Here is a 19,655-nt window from a genome sequence, read left to right on the forward strand (position 1 = left end):
TTCTCAGTAATGAGGTGTGGAGACAAAGTCAGCAGGCACGCAGAAGAACTGTCATCATCATCCTGCTGTTTTATATATGGTTTATCGCCCTCTGACAGAAACAGAGATAAACATCAGGACCACAAATCACTCTGTACCTTCACTGTGTGTATGACGGCTTATGTGTAAAAACTACAGTTAGAACACTTCGTAAATAACTATCCTGGTATTTTACTATGGTGTTTGTAAATCTTTAACAGAGACACAAAAAAAAAAAATCACAATTCCTTTTATGAGATGCTGTGGATAAATTTGTTCTGGCCTGACACTCCAAAACCACCTGCAATGTGTGTGGGAGAGGAATCTATCCTCTGTGGCTCTTCCTAAGGTTTCACTTGCTGCACAGACTGTAAAGTCCTTAGAGGCAAACTGTGTTTGTGATGTCGGGCTATAAAAATACCAATTGACTTGAATTGATGCTTTGCGTCACCTCATGTTGCCACAAATGCAGCCATTAGGCAACCGATCACCAGCATACATCCCCATTGTTTGTCCCCATAAATTGATTCTACGGTTGTCTGCTTTTGTCCTCAAGGAGAGACAAAGTAATAGACGTTACGAACATTATTGAACGTTGAGGGGAAAAAAATGCTGCTTCATATTGATGTTACTGCATGCAACATATAGCTGATAAATGGCAATCAAATGTGTCAGCTATAGAAAAGCTGCAACAAGCCGCCCGAGATAGTTGTCTCGCAGCTTGCCATTATTGCCATTATCTCTTTGTATTTCACACAATTACAAAAAACAATTTGTTCAGAAAGACAGAAATAAGGATAGGAAGACAAGGTCAGTAAATTGTGCACCAACAATTAAAAGGATGAGCCAAAGCCCAGAGAAAAGTTATAAGAGAAGACACGGCAAACGGAGACACAGGAGGATGAGGAGACTCAGATCAGCTCATTTCAGGTGTGTCATGGATGCCTGGAAAAAGTAAAGTGATAGCTGTGATATCTGCCCGCAATTAGCATTAGCTAACAACCACAGATGTTATCAGTGTGAAGAGAACACGTTACACAAGAAGTTCTCAAAGTAGGGGAACTGCTTAAATGAGAAATCTTGAAACTCATCGTGAGCAATCAAGCCAATTGACGTAAAATATTTTAAGGCCCCAGTGAAGGTCAGTTATGCTAAGTTATGAGTCACCACGAGCTCATGTCTGGAAACAAATTGAGTCCTAACCTCCAGATATGACATGGAGACGCTGTACAACATGTCGTCACTGGTCTCCTCGATGGCACGGAACAGGTCATTTAAGGTTCGAACGTAGATGCCAGGCTCTTTGTCTGTCCCCAGCATGGTGTACGTCTTCCCACAACCTGGACACAGGAGAAAACGTATGATCTATTACATTATATGGGGGAAGAGAAATGCACACAATCTCCTCATTTATGACAGATCATTTTATTTACTTACACTAAGGATGTGACTTAATTGCCACATCCCTCTACAATTTTCATGGCAATTGTCTTGAAAAGCATAAAGACCAAAAGCTTTACAATGGTACAGAATAAACATATTGAAGTATATTTAAACGTATGTGTTATGTAAAACAGTTCCTCATATAACAAGGCCAGAGGAAATTACACAGCAGTTGCCCTGAGCATTTTAGTGACTATTTGCTCATCATTTTGGCCTTTTCTCACTGACACTGTTGCAGATGACAACCGTTTTCAGAGAAAATAGGACTATTCACCTTACTTCATGCTCCATGGCCAGCACCAAATGAGACAGACAGTGCTAACAATGAGCTGGACTACATTTCATTTAGCAGCTAATGAGCCAGTTTGTTCCCTTTTTTGGATACCAAAGAAGTTAAAAGACAGCAAGTATAAATACGACAATAATACTTGTTCTGTACTTGTAGCTGTGAGTGTTGTATCTGCTGTGTATTATGTACCTTACTTTTTACTGTTTTTACTGTGAAAAATTATTTCTGAAAGGTGCTATATAAATAAACTTTACTTACTTACAAACTTACTTACATAATTAGAATGATGTTTACATAGACAACGGTTTAAGTTGAATTTATCAGGTTGGCAACTTTGTGGCCCTTGTATGTTTTATCAATAATGTAATGCACACCAACTATATTGGTAATATGTACACACACAGACCAACACGTGTATGTACACCTCCACATGACACACCAAAACCCCTATGTTTTCTTCTCCAGCGTAGATAGATTGACAGGGATACATTAAAGAGAAGTGGGTTTGATTATTCTGTCACAGTTTCAAACTAGCCACTGGAAACACGGGCGATAAAATATCATTTACTAAGTAGACCTGCACTATAATCACAGATGAAAACATATGTCATTTAGATGTGTCACACTTTCCCCTTGTGTGAAGAGGAGCTGATTCAGACTAAGGCTGAGCAGAAGAGTAACATGAGTGACTGGTAAACGACACACCCTCGACTAAAAATGAGGTTTGAGTCATCAACCATGGTCATATACGAACCTGTAGGTCCATAGGCAAACACGGTTGCATTGTAGCCTGATATGAGGCCCTCGATTAGTCCTTTGGTTGTAGCTCGGTACACCTCGTCCTGCACAGGAAAAAAAAAATAGAATTTCAGGAACACAACTTCAATTCCTAATTTGTACACATGTCATTAAGGGATTTTGTTTGACTGACCTGACTGGCTGAGTAGTCAAATGCCACATCAAACATGTACGTTTTCTCCCTGGAGCGGTTGGCACGCAGGATGTCATCTGGGTCCTCCATGGGGTCCATCAGAACCACCATCTAATTGTGAAGAGGGAAGCAGAGAAAGGGCCAGGGGGACAGAATGAGTCAGTGGTCTCTAAGCTGTTGTTTACTGTATGTGAACACTCCATTCGCTTGATAATATATCACTTTTCAACGTGGAAAGTTTAGCTGAGTATTTTGAGGTTCAACAGAAGCTGGAAAAAAGGGAGCGCAAAAGCTGTCAGGGCTATCTCGTGTAAAATGCAGGTGGCTCTTGCTGTTGGTACAGTCATATATAACTGAAACACATATATAACAATATATTATGATCAGTCAGCCACATTTCACTAAAGAACATTTCATAGTATTACCAAACATCTGACTCACACACAGCTGATCCACTTAGTGTTAGAAAACTTTCCCCCCCGGCCTGACAGTGTTCTTTTATCTCCTGCTATTTAATATGTAGATAAGTCGATAATAATAAAAAAAGAGAACAAGCCAGTATACAAAACCCTTGGGTATATTTCAGATCTGAGACTATGAGCAGGTTTCTCAGCTGATCTGGTCTGTTCACTCGTGGACGTGGAGAGTCCTCCAAAGCCTCTAACCCTGAAGCAGCCAGCTTGTTTGATTACCACCTCAACCACTGAGCCGCTCACTTTGAAGCCTCTCAATTGAAATTCAAGAGGGGATTTTTCACTTTTAATAAAAATGACAATAGTGGGTGATGGCAGGGAGCATAGGAAGCTTGCAGAGGATGCAATCAGCAATACGGGGGAGCAGAGGAGAGGGATGAGAAAGTTTTTTGTGCGGCAGCTACTGGTACTCTGTCCCTAAACCTTCCTCTCTTCCCTCTTTCTCCTCATCCTCTTTAACTTTCCATGGTACGTCCTCCAGCGGCAGTGACGTACAAGTTCTCATCGCATTTCACAGCAAGGATATGGTGAACAAGGGAGTACGTTTCACACTCTCCAAGGTCACGAATCCTTAAATCATTGATCAAAGATCCTTCAGAAACAATGAGTTTATTCAAGAGGAATAGTTTGTAAAAAAAAAAAGAAAAAAGACAGAGATGTGGAGAGAAAGAGCAAGATGGATGATACTAGACGCAAATATGCTTTGACCAAGTGTGAGAGTACGTAAATATAGGCTACAGGCCAAGAGTGGCTGTTTGTATTGTCAGATTAATTATCACAATTAAATCTTACACAAGGAGCATCTCCTTGAATCATGATGATGCATATTATAGTTGACATCATGACATCAATTTGTTTGTTTAGAGAAGTGTACTCAAACATTATGAAAATATTTGGGGATTATGTTTCTTTAAATTGGCTATTTTATGCTCTTTAAGGCACAGATGGATGAAAGCCATGAAGAAGATTGAGGGCAAGATAAGTAGCGGTAGCGGTAACCTACCTAGGGACCTCGTGGTGCATTGTTTGTTATGGGATTAACTAGTTTTGTGTTCTATGAGAAACTATAACAGAGTGTTAATCAGACAACTATAAGAGAAAACAAAGCCCTTTCATATTTAGTCACTTAAGCATGGACCCGTGTTACTGTGTGCACGGTGTGTGCGTGCGTTTCTGGAGAAAGCTAATGATCATGCAACAATGCTCTAACATAGATGCACGTATAGGGGGTATCAAATAATGCACGCATCCATGCACACTTTTGTTCTCGTGCGAGCACTTGGGAAAATCATTAAAGGCCCAGGGTGTTGCTAACACTTCTAGTCCCATCTGTCACCTGTGTTTCTTGAGTTACAGTCCCTTCCAATGCCCCACCCAAGGACATCCACACACAGCAGCTGCTGCTCAGGAAAATTCTATACCACTAATTTTCTTAAGTCTTCTGATAAGACTGTAAGGCGCTGGCTCTAATGACAGTACACAGCGCGGCAAGTGTAGTGTAAATGTCTGGACATGTGCCTCAGAATTTTGGTGCCAGAAATCGACAGCAGGTAACCTCCTTGAGTTCAAATTGGAGTGGTGGCTTTCACAACATACTGTACTATGTGATCAAGAGGCTCCTCAAGAACAAAGAGTATGGGGTGAAGTGCAGGTCAGTCCTTACTGTGTAAGCGATGACGTCCAGAGCACAGAACAAGTTAAAGGGGACACATTATACCCGATTTCTCCAAGTTAACCTCGTTCCCTGGTGTCCTAATGAACACCACAACAAGGATGAAGCAGTTCAATCACCCTGCCAAAACAGCCCTGTTCAGAACGCTCTGTTTAGTAGTATCTCTTTAGGTCCACCGTAACTGAAGGAACAGGAAATGACATCAGCCACAGAGGCTACTGGGCAGCAGTTAGCATTTGGAAAAGTGATCATTTGCAGGCTCTAGCAGGCACATTGCCGTCATATATAACATGTATCCACTGGACAGATGAATCCTCTGAGGCTGGAAGTTTGTGTAGGACTCTGTGCTGCAACGTGGAGCCAAGAATAGAACTTTTCGCAGACTTCGGGGACTTCCGGGTTTTCGGATACCGTTGCCCTCACCAGAACTCTTGTGTGTTTTACGGACAAAGCGGAGCTCCGTGAGACAACAATTCCAGGAATTTAGCACATTATAAAAATCCAAATAAAAGGTTTTAAATGATTAAAAAATAGATTTTGCATAATATGTCCCCTTTAAAGAACATTTGGAAAGACGGTATAGTCACATGGATAGTCTCCAACATTAGCCTCCCTTCTCTTACTATCTTCCTCTCTCTCACATAGTTGCATGGATACAAGTAGTCACATGAACACACATAGCAACCAAGACAGCTCTTCAAGTCTGTGCAGACAAGCGTGCCGTTGCACCGTTTTGGAAGTTAAAAGCAAGTTACCAGAGTTTGATTAGACAAACAAGGCATTTGGAAATGTCAGACAGAATAAGCAACAGCCACTTACTCACAATTTGCTGACATTTTAAGCACCAAATGACTGAAAAAGTATATCCAGTTGATTAACCTCTAATGACAACAAATGGTAGTTGCAGCTGTCGTTATGGGTTTTAGTGCAAGTCTGTGCTATGCAGTTGGAGTTTTAGCACTGGCTATACAAAAAAGAAAGAACAAAAAAAGACTCATCACACACCACAACACATTTCTCAAAATCAAGCCAGTGATTTCTTTCAACATAATCGTGAGCAGGATCTGTTAAACCAGAGGTCAGCTGTTCAAAATGTCTTGATGTTTGATTGAAATGATTGAATCTCCTATTTGCTGTTGGTGAATTGCAAATCCATAGCTGCACAGCAACTGTAATCCAAACAACATTGACAAGGCACAGCAAACATCTATCACCTGATAAGATGAACATAAATGTCAGCCTGGTTGGGTGCCACTGTTATTGAATAAATTAGTATACGTTCTGTAACTATGACACTGATAATCCACTCTAATGTAAAAGGCACAAGAGCACATTCTCGGTTTGCTCTTACTGCCAATGGATAACCTTCTGTGGTTAAAAGTCCACATATGCGCATAATAATAATTTTTAAACAAATATCTTTTGTGTTAGATAATTCTATCTCACATTTAGATACGCTGTACTCCTAATAGAAAAGGAGTAACTGGTTCATTGCTCCAGCTTTTTAACAACAACCTCTCAAAGATGAGAATATAAGTAGACAAAGAAGCCTTCCAAGTATAAGCACCAGTTCAATAATGTATATGAGGCGGGTGATGCCAAGGTCAGATTATCTACTAAGGTCTAAATTGGCTCTTGTTGTTATCTACTGGGACCAATCATCTTTTTTTGTCAACTGCTGACTAATTCAAGGGCACTGTTGAAGAAGATGACAATTTTGATACGAGTGGGTGTGAAGCTCAAAGGACCCAACAACAGGCATGAAGTGAAAAGAAAAGCAATTTCCTGGTTGACAGCCTCTGTAAACGTGGTGTCATTGTTAGCAGTTTTATTCATGCCGTCCGCTGTTACAATAGACTTCACATGCTCGAGCCACTTTTCATTTATTTGACTCAATTTAACTTGACCCCAGGGGTTGACAAAACAAAAGGCCAGGGTGTGAATTTACACATCATGGCTATGTAAAAAAAAAAAGAGGCTCCCTGAAATATTAATTTCCTTACAAGGCTCAGCTAACTCAGAACAACAGCTTGCTTATGCGGTGACATGAAACCAATTAGCATGATGGACTTATCTAAATGCCATAATAAACAAGGGGGTGCGACTTGAGCACCCTTGCCCAGTGACTTTCCTGGATGATGGTTTTTCTAATCAAGAGGCCCTGCTGTTGTGGTCATTAAAGCAGCAGGGTTGACTTGGTTGGCCATCTTGCTGATTATGGCACTGCCAGCTCCCACCGCGGATCCATAATTCAAAGCCTGGATGTGCTGCAGTTTCACAAGCCAGCCTGCCCTGGTCGGTTGTCCCTGACTGGCTCCAGTATTGTGTGCCAAGTGGCAAATGCTGCCAAGACAGGCAACAAAAGTCAGAGGTACTGTAGGCATCAACCCATTTTACAGGCACTGGTTTCATTGCACCTAAACGGTGACCTGGATCTCTAATAAAATGACAAAAGAACAATTGGAAAACTCAATCCTATTAATGGCCTACAGTGTGCTGGCTGCCACCACGGGGTAGAGTAACACACAAAGTTCGACTGCATGCAAAATTGAGTGTCTTCAGGACAGAATCTCTCACATAAGCATCTCTCTTACAGAGACGGTGTGTGTTGTGAAACATTTCAGGAGTAAATCACAAAGATAGTTAGCAACTAATAAAAAGGATGGTTACAAATGATAAAGAAGACACAAACATGTAAAGTTAAATGTTAATTTTAAACAAAAAATTGCAGACTGTGTCTGAGAGATAGGACCATGATATGTCCAATCACCCGTCCACACAGATGTTATTGCTCACATTTGTGTCTTGTCTTTATTGCTCTGGTCTTAAAGGTCATGAGATTATCTATTATATAGGTCTGAACATGTATGTATGGAAGAGATAAAGTGCTTTACTCTGTGTCATAAATCAGTGTGTAAAAGACTAAGAAACACTCTTAGTTTCCAGAGTCAAATTGTGGTTACTATGGCAAAGAATGACTCAAGCAATATTATATATGTTGTTGAGTGATGTACTTTTACATTTCTATTCAGGGTAATGGACAGTTTCATTTTGGTTGCCTTTTCAACAATGTCAGGGCAAAACTCTTATGAAACACCAGACAGAAGAAAGTAAGTTAGACAGTGTGCTATCTTTTGTTTTGTTTTTTGTCAGTAATGGATCAAGACTATTCATTGCGGTATGCTTTCCTGTTTTTTTTCCCATGATCCAACAGTGCTTCCTAGTGACATCAATAGGGACAGAAATGACATACTGTGCAATTCAATGGTATTTTGTCGAGTTATATCGCAACGTTTCAAAAATGTCCCTTCTAAAAAACAATATATATTTAGTTGCATATTCAGACTAAAATGTGATCAGTTAGTGCAAAACAACAACAACAAAAAAACCAACTGCATGAGGTCTGTCTTCTTCCTTTATACCGTTAAAAGAGCACAGTAGACTTGCTCTGCATGTGTGTCACCATATCCCCTTTCCCTTATCTTGAGGCAACACAATGACATAACATCAGAGTCATTTAACAATGACATCTGTGTGCGCTGCATCAAGAATACCACCGAGAACAAAGGACCAAGATCACAGAAATAATGCAATCAGGTCCAGGCAGTGACCTTAACGGGGCAACCTTTCAAGCTGCTCTTTCACAAAGGCAACCCAAAGCTCTGAAAAGTCCAGCGTGCACAATTGCAGCTGGTTATTTGATAGAAAACCTCAGTGCTGCTCTGCCCCCCAACAAAGCTACTGTATATCCCATTTCAGGGGCGCTTGATGATCGGAGGTGTGCGTCGGCTCATAGTGTACCCGATACAGGGTGCTTGATAGCAAAGTCTGCGCTTCATTTGAGGTTACATAAGATGTCTGGCAGTGGCTGTGGCAGCAAACTAATGCCAGACCAGTACATTTATACGAAGGTCACTGTAATTCTGATGTAGACACTTAACCTTTACAAAAGACTCCAACCACTTAATGCAACCAAACATCTCAAAAGATCATGACAGAGATTGCTTTTCTTTATTTCTCTCTGCCACCTGTGTATTTTTTTTTTTTTACCCTTGTCATTTTTGTTTTGCACCTGTGTAACTCAGATGCATGATTGGATGGCACAGGCACAGATGGTCACAAATGATAAGAGGAACAATACAGCAATTTGTCACCTATGAAAGCAATTCACTGGACCCCCCAGATATCAGTTCAGTGTGAAGATGCTAGGCTGCACAATGCCCTAAGGTCACAGTCAACTCAGAATAAGCAATAATTCAATTTTAAACAGTAAAATAATATAAATATGTATATATGTTCTTAAAAATATTTCAGTAAACATGATATTTTATTCAAGAAATGTCTTCATATACATGAAACTCCCCAGAACAAGTTTAAATGCTGAGAGAGGTCTATCTATGACACATGAAAGTTGCATGTTATTGTATACGAAATGCAAGGGAGATTTTTTTTTTCACTCTGGGACCAAAAATAGCCTCCTTGTGAATAAACCCTTTCTTGTGTGACCCAAAATTGCAGTTTGATGTTTGAAAGGTTTCTATTTCAGCTCAAGCATGCTCTACCTCCTTTAGGACTTTTCTGTTGGCCCTGTGACTCCATAGGGAAAGGTGATATGCATATAATTCTTATTTAGTTAAACACAGTTCCTGTTTAAGTGATTGTTGTTTTCTGTCCATCAAATCCTTTAAAACCACAGTTGACTGGATTCACTATTATTTTATTTAATTATTTGACATTTTATTGGGATAATTTTTATTATATTTTTTTCATGATAACATTTCCGCCATGTCGCCCAGCCCTAAATCACAATAGTATAAGATATTAAACATCCCTGTACCACATGATCTTAATTCAAATGAGTGTGAAAGTCGTATTTTCTAAAGATTTTGTGACAAATTTCATTGGTACTGTATTTTACCTGCAAACTAACAAAAGACAAAATATACCATTATATAACATTCTTCAGTTTTGAAATGGGTTAAATTTAATTCAAGAGCAAATCAGTTTTTTTTTAATCATGTTAACTTTATCATGACTATCAATATTGACTGATTTCTGTCTAGGTTAAACCATTAAAACATTGCATATGAAGCAAATTCAGACATGTAGCAAAGCAGTATCTAGAAAATATGTTTTTGCATAGACTCTTTCTGAGCTGTAAATAATAATAATAATAATAATAATAATAATAATAAAAATAATAAAAAGCTGTAGTACATTGTGCTCTTTTACCGTTCTTGCATTAACGACATGGCTCCCTTCTACTAGATTTGGAAGATAAAAGGCAGGAAAAAAAATGTATAACACTTTTCATAAAAAATGCCCTTTGTGAGGAGGAGGAATAAGCAGCAAGCTGCGCAAGGATCCATTCAATACAATATAACTTCACGCAAGTGTGCACATGTAATGATATCTGTAATAGCAGAATGGTACTCAACAACATGCCATTTTCAGGCATTTTCAGCCGCAGAGTGGGAGATAGCATCTGCGTGAAACATAAAAACAGCCATTAGTGTTCCCAAGAAGCACAGAGTCGTTCCAAGTGCCCTCACATCAGAAAAGTATTCTTTAAAGGTCAGGTGCTGAGACAGGAAACAAAGCAAACTCCAATTGCATGGGGGGGGGGGAGAATTTTTCCTCCTATAGTGCATAATTGCAACATGACCAAATGGTGGATATATACTAAAATGTTCACATGATGGTAAATGGAAATTATGGAAGGACGACGGTAGAGAAGAACTGTGTTAAGTATAGGTGTAATTTTTGTGTGGTTTTGCACACAGACTATTCCCTCTTGTGGGTTTAATGAACAACTGCTCTTTGGGTTTATTCCACTCAACTCATCACAAACATATTGTTTGTGGTTGCAGCCTTAGAAGAAAACATTTTAAACTTTTTAGAAAAGACTCAGCTTTTGTCCTGATCAATCACTGTTGGTGCTGCTGTTTTCCTGGAAAGGCTGCGTCACGGCAGAGTCTTACCAGACAAACAACACAGTTTTGACAGGGGTATTACAATGAAAACCCCCAAAGAGAATCTCTCCCTGTGGTTCTTTAAATCCCGAGACAGACGTGAGATGTTTTCTCTGTAAACACATTTACGAGCTGCAGATCTGTCTGTCCTCACAGCCACCCCTCTTCTCTGTCCCAATTTCTCTTATCTTTTTGTCACACACTGCACCCATAATCCTTTCAACAACTTCACATTTCCAATTCAAAGTTTTCTCCTTTCTTTCTGGTTTAAATTGATCATGTCTTCAAGCCATATTTAGAGGATGCTTGACTGTTGATCTGAACACTGTGACCTTATGGCTGAGCTACAAAAGACCAATCCCTGCCAAACATCAGTCTGTCTTGCCTGCAGCCCAATAAAGAGTGCACATTGATGCCCCCTGTGGCTGACCTGTACTTCCTGCTTGTGTAAGAGGTATTAGATGGCCATTGAGGAAGCAGGGGAACATTATGCTCCCGATTCTGTTACAAAGAATGGAGCTTGTACACTCTGATCACAATTGTGCTTTTCTAAAACGAAGACAGAGATGGAGAGAGGTGGTCTGATTTGTGTGCAACCCTTAATATGTGAGGCCACATCAGAAGCCCTGTGGGTAGATCTGTCCTTTTTCATCATATCCCCTTGTGGACCAAAGCATGACTCAAAAGATGCCAGAGGAGAAAGCGTGCGGTGCAAACAATGTACACCTGCTACATTATGTTCTTTATTATGTAAAAGCTGGATTGTGAAATAATGAGCTCATTTTGATTCATAGGGGAGCTTGTCAGGGGCAATATGCCGTTCAGCCGAGCCAACAGCAGAGTGACTCCAGTAGCTTAGTTTCCTTCAGTGGCTGCTTATGGTGAGCTGCCACGCCCTGCCCTCTCAATGTAATCAGGAGTGGAAGAGCAAGGGGAACAGTGAGAGGGATCACATACTACACATTCACACACGCAAAGACTCGCCCACAAGGGAGGGCAGGGATTAGTGGTCAGAGAGAGGCTGAGGAGGACCCACTTTGCAGGGTCTTTTTGTGCCGACATTAACCAATATTTGTAAGAAAGAAAGACTGTTTTCTGCATATATACCCCCTTATGTGCTGTTTGTTCACTTCTGCACCTCTCAGCAGTGACACATGTTATCATTTTGTGTTCAGGTCTCATTCTTGACTCTGGCTCTATGTAAAGAGGTTAAATCTTCACCGCTAAAAGGGACGTGGCTATTTGTAGTTCCTTTCCCTCTCCTGTCCAAACAAGAAGCTATTCAAACAAGACGTGTTGTAAAATTAGAAAAAAAAAACGGACCGTGTGGCCTACTTCAGATTTTCTGACAGTTTTGGAGAAAGCACAACATAAAATTATGTCACAAATCTTAAGGATCTCTGTTACTCACAGTGGAGCAGCAAGCTTTATGCAAATAAAATGAAATTAGCTGCACAGTGTTTTCAAAAGGAAACTGGTGGCTATGACTAAAATAAAACAAAAACACTGAAGCACTCGATACAGACACCTTGGCTTTGAATCAGCCAATACAGAATACTGATCCAATACCAATAAGATGTATGCCGTGTTTCCACAAAGTGGAACAGTTCGGTTCGGTACGGTATGCATTTTTGTTTGCATTTTTTCCTAAATAGTACCAAAATAACCAGCCCCAACAGCTCCATTTTTTGGTACCCTAATGCACTTCACATACACGGACTTAAACATAGACATACAGATTTGAATAGACCAGGCAGATCCATAGATTGGCCCTTTTTATTATCCTAGCCTGACATTGTCTGTGACAGTAGCTGACTTAGACTGGGTTGGTTTGGATTGATCAGGCCCTAAAAAACGTTTTGAATCATTTCAAACTCTCATTTTCTCTCTAGCCTAGTGATGTTTGCTTCCACTTCTGTGCTAACATTGCAGCTTAGATGTTTAGATGCTGGTATTGCAATGCCTTTCTCATCAGTGCTTCATTTCCCACAGGGAGCCCGTTTTGCTGAATCAGGCTAATGACGGAGTTGCCTCTAAGGTGAAAGCAATTTGAATCTGACCTGAAATGCCTGAACTGACAGGCCTGTATAGAGGTTGGCACATATGCTATACTGAGCACTTCAGGTGAGTTGCCCTGTAAAGGTAGAAAATGAGCCATTCATGAACATACTGTGTTGTTTTTAAGAAATTGATTGCTACAAAGGTACATTTTCGTTATTCTCTGCACCCGAAAAAGTCTGAAAATATCTGGGCTATGTGTGATGAACGTATTGCCACGTCTCTTGAGTTCCAGTCCAGATTGCAAAACAACTACAACAACAAATAACAACAATGACAAATCCCAGTTGTAGTGGCCTTCTTCACATGCTGTTTTTCATTATTGGCCTTTATGATGGGCTGTACTACTAAGGGCCACTATATTTTAAAAAAACAACAACGACGAAAAAACAAACAATGTGCCTGACCTTGTCTATGTGTATCCATGGCGACAAGGGCTCACTGTAAAACATTTCCCCCTGTGTGCTGCTGACAGTCCAGCCCCGCTGAAGACATGCTTAACAAGGGCTGAGACACAGGCTGTATAGCATAAACACACACAGTTCCAGAAAACTGACACGTACATGAGTATGAACACATTTATAAAGATGCTCCATGGCTGTAGAGCCTGAACAATGCATTTTGAAATAATGAACTGCAAAACTGGCTTTTAATAATTAAGTCTGCTCTGCAGATCGGCTTCACTTACTCTCACTGCTCTGTATTTTCTAAAACCCTACCACATGTCTATGTGGCCTTCAACACCTGTTATTGTCTGTTGCAAACAGAGTTAAATCAGTAGTGAGATAAAATTCCCCATTCAGTGTCCCATTTAAGAGGTAGCGCAACCACCTTTATCCCTAAGACTCTAAATATAGCTTTGTCTTTAGCCTCTTAAGGACAGATAATATCACCTCTCTTTAAATACCACACGGCATGCAGCTCTGTACAACCAAAGCTATTCAAGTTATCAGATGAGAATACCCTAAATAAAATCTGTTTTGCAAATGACATGCAGTACATTGTCAATCACAATTGTAGATTGAGACACGTTTTGACATGAATTTATTTCCTGAGTTTTGAGTTAAATATCTTGTTCATACATGTACAGCGTTAAAATCCAGTCACTTTATTCTGACACTAAATGACCATACTGGTGGATTTAAACATCTTGGCTCATAAAATACAAAATACAAAACATATACCACCAAACGTTTCCGAGGTAATTAACTTGGCAACAATGATTCCATCAAGTCACATTATTGTGTCACTGCGTGATAGCACAACAAGTAGAGACCAAGACATTTTGGTGGATTCACTGACAACAACAACATCCATTTCTATTTCTCTCTCAAAGATCACATTTCCCAGCAGTTTTGTTTTATTGCTGTTTCAAAACAAGTATTTGGTCTTTGTGGTTGCCCTTTTGACCCATATCAAATTGATATGTCTGTGGTGTCCCAGACAACACTGGTTTAACAGGTTTCTTGATTTTTCCTTATTGTTTTATTAAGAAACTGGTCAGATCACTCCATCACCTGCCCTTTGTGAGGGTGTAATTACATAACATTGATCCAAAATGATTGTTCAAATGCCTTTAGCATTCACCAGATCCCAACAAACCTTTAGTAATGAAACTTAGAATATCCTATTTTGTATCCGGGTTGGTATAATTTGAATTTTCCTGAATAAACTGAGACATTTAATATCTCATTCATAAATCCACCCTTGCGTACATGTGACCTGTGTACTACTCGCTCAAGGATAAGAAAAGCCTCTTGGGTAAACAGGTAACAGGTGGTCCATGAAAGGCAGTGGCTGAGTCCCTGGGGGGAAACGAAGAGAGCAGGTGGCAAAGGGCTTAACCGGAGTTAAAAACCCATCCAATGAGCTCATGTCCAGAGGCTTAGTCAGCTTCAAGTTGTCTGCTTTCTGCCAGGACAGCTAAATCTGCGTACTCCCACCCAGCCAGCCAAGTGAGCCTCCAGTCCCTTACTAATCTGTCTGAGCACTGACCGTAAAGTCATATGGTCGTGGCCCGCATGCCTGCCTGTGTGTCTGTCTCACAAACAAAGTAAACAAAATAGTTTTATGTATTTGCAAAGCAGCAGCAGTCCATAGGTAACCCGGGTCAGCTGTCCTGTGTGGCTATAATCCCATACCATTGTTGTCACTGACCGTCCTCACTCCACCCCGCTCCAGTCATGTCAGGGCAGTCAGGGCAGTTCAGGTAAAGTGAAGGTAAACAACAGGTTCCCTGCAGCGTCTCAATAACAAGTGCGCATTGTAAGCTACTCTAATCCTACTCTGTTGATGTGTCCGAGTGAACTTGAGGTGACCCCGCTGAGACCATACAGCAGATCTGTCCATTTCTCACTCTCACCAGATACATAATACATATGTATACAAAATCTTGTATGGCACTGTGGTCGCTGCTGCTGCACTCTAATCCCCTGAGACCAGCCCTGTTTTAATGACGTCATGGCAGACCTAAGTAACAATGTTGTCCATGAGAGTTGGTGTAATTTAAGACAGAAAACAAGTCAGATCTCAGTGCTGAGGATTTAGTCAGATATTTCTCGATGTGTTTTCCGAGGTGAAAAGCTCCAGCAGCATGAGCAAACATTTTCATTTGTGCATAAATACTGTATGTTTCCCTCAGGCATTGGTTGCTGCTACACTGAGGTGAATCTGAGTATCTGCGCGAGCAGTTGCTAGGCTGTTGCTTTTCTTGCTTTATTAAGTGGAGCAGCCCACCCCCAGTTATAACTACAACTTCAAACAGCCTGAGCTGAGAGATGAGGCATCTCTGCAGGCTCCCAGTCACTATGCTCATTAACATTTGCACCACCTTCATCATCATAACACACTCAACGGTGGTACTGCTAAATAGTCCCCAAGAGGGACCAGGTTAAAGGCCTGCCAATGTATGGTCCTCATTACATACTGCTCTTCTGTAATCCAGACTCAATTATTTAAAATGTGTTTGAACAGCCAAAATACAAAACACAAAAACCTATGTCCTTGGGTCATGTTTGACAACAGCTTTGCTGTTTATACACTCCACATTTTGTTCATTCAGAATCACATTCCTGACTCTGACAGAGAATACAATTAGCATAATGGACCCTTTCAAAGCAGATAACTTGCCAAACATTAAATCCAACATTAAATAAAACACATATTAAAATGTTTACCCTCTAAAATAATTATCCGCATCAGCCTCAACAGTCCAATAATCACTGGTGTTTAATCCGTAAGAGGCATAATTGTTGCTGACTGCGCTGATTGTTAAGTCTTACTCACTGAGAGACTGAATCACCATCAGAGCAGATGTTTTATCGTAGAAGTGCAGCTCAAACGCAGCAGATGTCCAATTAAACCCCCGGATATGTCTATGGCAAAGCTTTCAGCCCTCTGCTCGTGACAGAATGTTTAGCTTTCTATCAGGTGTAGGAAAGGTCACACTTTTTTTGCTGCAGGACTGAGTCATTCAGCGTTCATTCACAAATGAAACATGACATTTTGACCGTCACAAACAAGTTGTTTTCCAAAAAAAAAATATGAGACACCTTATCTGTGAAGCTTCGTGACAGGCGCCCACACACTGACTGATCCTCCGTCTGTCACTCACTCACAGGCACAGGCGTGAACTGGACATTGATACACACACACACACACACACACACATTGTCAGGACAAAAGATGACCATCTCACCTGTTCATCCACCCTGTGGGCCACGACTGTAGCCGCCTCCTCTTGCTCAGCATCACTGAGGGGTCGTATCCTCAAGGCAACCTGCGGCACAGAGTGAATTCAGGCATCCTTGAATTTGATCAATGCAAAGAGTTTCACTTTACTGAAATGAAAGGTTCGGAACCTTGACAGCACAAAACAGCAGCATGCTACCTTATATACAAAATGATTTCCTATTCACAAAAGACTTTTATTACATATATATATATATATGCCCAGATGAGCTCATTCTCAGCTCAGAATTATCTACTTGTCTTAGGAGGTGTTAAAATAGGATTCCTGATGAGGACTGATACTTAGGATATCTTGATCTCTGCATTATTAAAAATACAATACATTAAAAAGACAACTATTATGTTTAAAAGATAAGAAACTCTGATTTCTCTGAAACTCGGAAGTGCTGCGTTTGAATCAAGCTCATTGTCTGTTTTTATGCATGTGAGAATTCATCATATTATAGACTAATTTAATTGCACGGTGTGCTTTTAATCAAATCACCACCTGATTAATGTCATTCTTTCTCATAAAAAGTGAGACACTAATTGTAGTGATGACATTCTGCCACTCATAAACAACACGTGTCTGGAATGTGAAATAATGACCTGTAGTTTAGCTGTTCTGAGGCTAATCCAAATCCACCAGTTGTTGATTGGAAGATATACACTCAACAGCCACTATATTATTATTTTTTATTTATTTATCATTTTATTATATTATTACCTGTATTTTAGGTACAGCTGTTCAACTGCATGTCAATGCAACTACATCATCATCCAATCACATGACAGCAACTCAGGATAATCAGCTGAAGTTCAAACCAAGCATCAGAATGGGGAGGAAAAGTGATTGTTGTAGCCAGGTATTCTGAGCATTTCAGAAACCTGATGAGGCTGATTATTACATGAATCATTAAGAGTCTTTGTCGTTCATTTATTTCCATATTCCACGTAAAATGAGATTAAAAATGAATTAAAAACACACGGTAACAATCACAGCTGTTGTGTCATGTTCCAAATTGGCTGGCATGTGAACCTCGTGATAATAATAAGGTCTCGATCAAAATACAAATCATACAAATCCAATGGCATTTTACCCAGGCAACATTGGAGGAATAATAAGGACGTGCGTCTGTCAGCAGTCAGTGGAAAGTGTTTTACAATCTGGAAAGCAGAGGGGCCAGGCAAATGAAACAGCCACTTCAATAATTTAGACAAGGCCACAGTGACAGCAGTGAAGTGCTGGACTACAACTAACCATTATTTTTCATAACATACTGCACTTTATTGTTTCATCCCTGCATTTTGTCCACAAATAAGTGGTCAATAAAATAAAAACAAAACAACATCCATCTACTGCTTTGTCCTCCACATGAGGGTCGCAGGGAGAACTGAATCTATGACATCAGAACTTCACATTTTAAAAATAACCCGTTTAATATAATTTGAAATTGGGATGAGCAGATACGATATTCAGAAGTAAGTCCAGTATTCTAGTCTAGTAGATACTATATCTAGTATCAAAATAAAAGGAACCAGCGATGAGAAAAAGGAAAGAAATGTAGAATCCAAAATAATCCACAGAAACTTCACATGAAGGCTGCAAAAATCAAATGTAAACGTGCGGATAAGAAGCAGCAATCTGATGTGTTGTTTATAAGCTTAACCCTTTAAGAAAAAAGCAAATGAAAAATTATTTCTTAGTTTTTTTTTTTATTTACTTATTTAATTTTACTTATGATAACAACAATAACGACAATCAATATTTATTTTTTTATTTTTATTTATTAGACCCTACAGTATTACAGATACAGGCCTCTACCAAACGGTTGAGACGTCTGTTCATAATAAACCTGGTTTGCATAATTCATAAAGTACAACATTCAGAACAAGTGACATTAAGTGTTAGTGGGTTCAGCTTGATGCATTTTACAATGAGATATAGTGACTTAAAGTGTGGTCGACCAAACGGTTGAGTAGTAACTTAAAGGGTTATAGTATTAAAACATATGTAATGCAACTGTTTTCACACAACAAATATCAGTATCAGCCAAATTCTCTCGATATCAGTATTGAGCCATTCAAGAGGCTAAAACCATTGAATTTTAGGCATTTGTCTATAGGTAAAATTAATGACTGATTGATTTGATTAATTTCCCCTAGGTAAACTGATTAATTAATGACCAAGGCTAAATATTGCAGTTTAAACACAAACAATACACTCTGAAGCATTTAGTCATAAAGAAAACCAGGGAGAGCCTTTAATGAGATACACCTGTGTAGGTTAATTAAATGCAAAACACCTGTTCTGTTTTTAAATGTGCTGTTGTAACCCCTTTAATATGCAAATAGGTATTAATTAAGGTGCAATAGAGTAACCACCTGCACAGGTAGACAATGGAGAAATAGAGAAACAACTTATAGTCATCATTTTGTGTAAAATGTCAGCAGTTAAAAGTTACTGAACACGAACAGAACGTCGTTTAAGAAAACACGAAAGCACAATAATGAGATATAAAAACATGATAAGTGTGTCCTTACTGTGAGTTGTTGCTCCTTTGACTCCCCCGTGTCCTTCATGGTCACTTCGGTTCACACTGAGGGACAAAAGAGCGGTCAACAGCAGACGGGACACCGGTCCATCCTGTCCTCCACCTGCGGAGTGGACCTGCAACCTCCACCTCCACCTCCACCTCCTTCTTCTTCTTCTTCTTCTTCTTCTTCTCTTCCTCCTCGGTCACTGCGGCTGAACTCACTCCTCTTCCACCGCGAAGCAGCAACAACTGTCCAGCCAAAGCCTGACACCGTCTTTGTCTCTTTTTTGTGTGTAGAGTTGTTGTTTTTTCTTATTCTTCTGCCTGACACTGAGCAGCGACGTAGCTCTGTTGTGTGTCTCTGCGCGTCAAAGTGCGTGTCCGCTCCGTAGTAACGTTTCCCGCAGTGAGTGTGTGTTTCCGCTGAGGACGATTCACCTGGCGACAGGCGGTAAAGAGAGAGGGAGAGAGGGAGAGAGGGAGAGAAAGAGAGAGAGGGAGGGAGAGAGGAAGAGCACCTGCTGCATTCACTC

The 19,655-nt window shown here is 40.1% G+C and overlaps 1 protein-coding gene across 1 annotated transcript in view; it reads right to left on the reverse strand.

Annotated features, from left to right (window-relative positions):
* kif19 (kinesin family member 19) overlaps positions 1 to 19,290 on the reverse strand; it is a 28,762-nt gene extending 9,472 nt beyond the window's left edge. The window contains exons 1-5 of the mRNA XM_083903993.1: positions 19,130 to 19,290; positions 16,554 to 16,634; positions 2,682 to 2,792; positions 2,505 to 2,592; positions 1,222 to 1,358 (exon numbers count right to left, since the gene is read on the reverse strand). Coding sequence (XP_083760119.1) covers positions 1,222 to 1,358; positions 2,505 to 2,592; positions 2,682 to 2,792; positions 16,554 to 16,634; positions 19,130 to 19,168 — 456 coding nt within the window. The 5' untranslated portion in view covers positions 19,169 to 19,290. The remainder of the gene's footprint in view (positions 1 to 1,221; positions 1,359 to 2,504; positions 2,593 to 2,681; positions 2,793 to 16,553; positions 16,635 to 19,129) is intronic.
* Between the last annotated feature and the right edge of the window lie 365 nt (positions 19,291 to 19,655).

This window comes from Microchirus variegatus, assembly GCF_963457635.1.
Source record: "Microchirus variegatus genome assembly, chromosome: 17".
In the NCBI taxonomy this organism is placed as follows: domain Eukaryota; kingdom Metazoa; phylum Chordata; class Actinopteri; order Pleuronectiformes; family Soleidae; genus Microchirus; species Microchirus variegatus.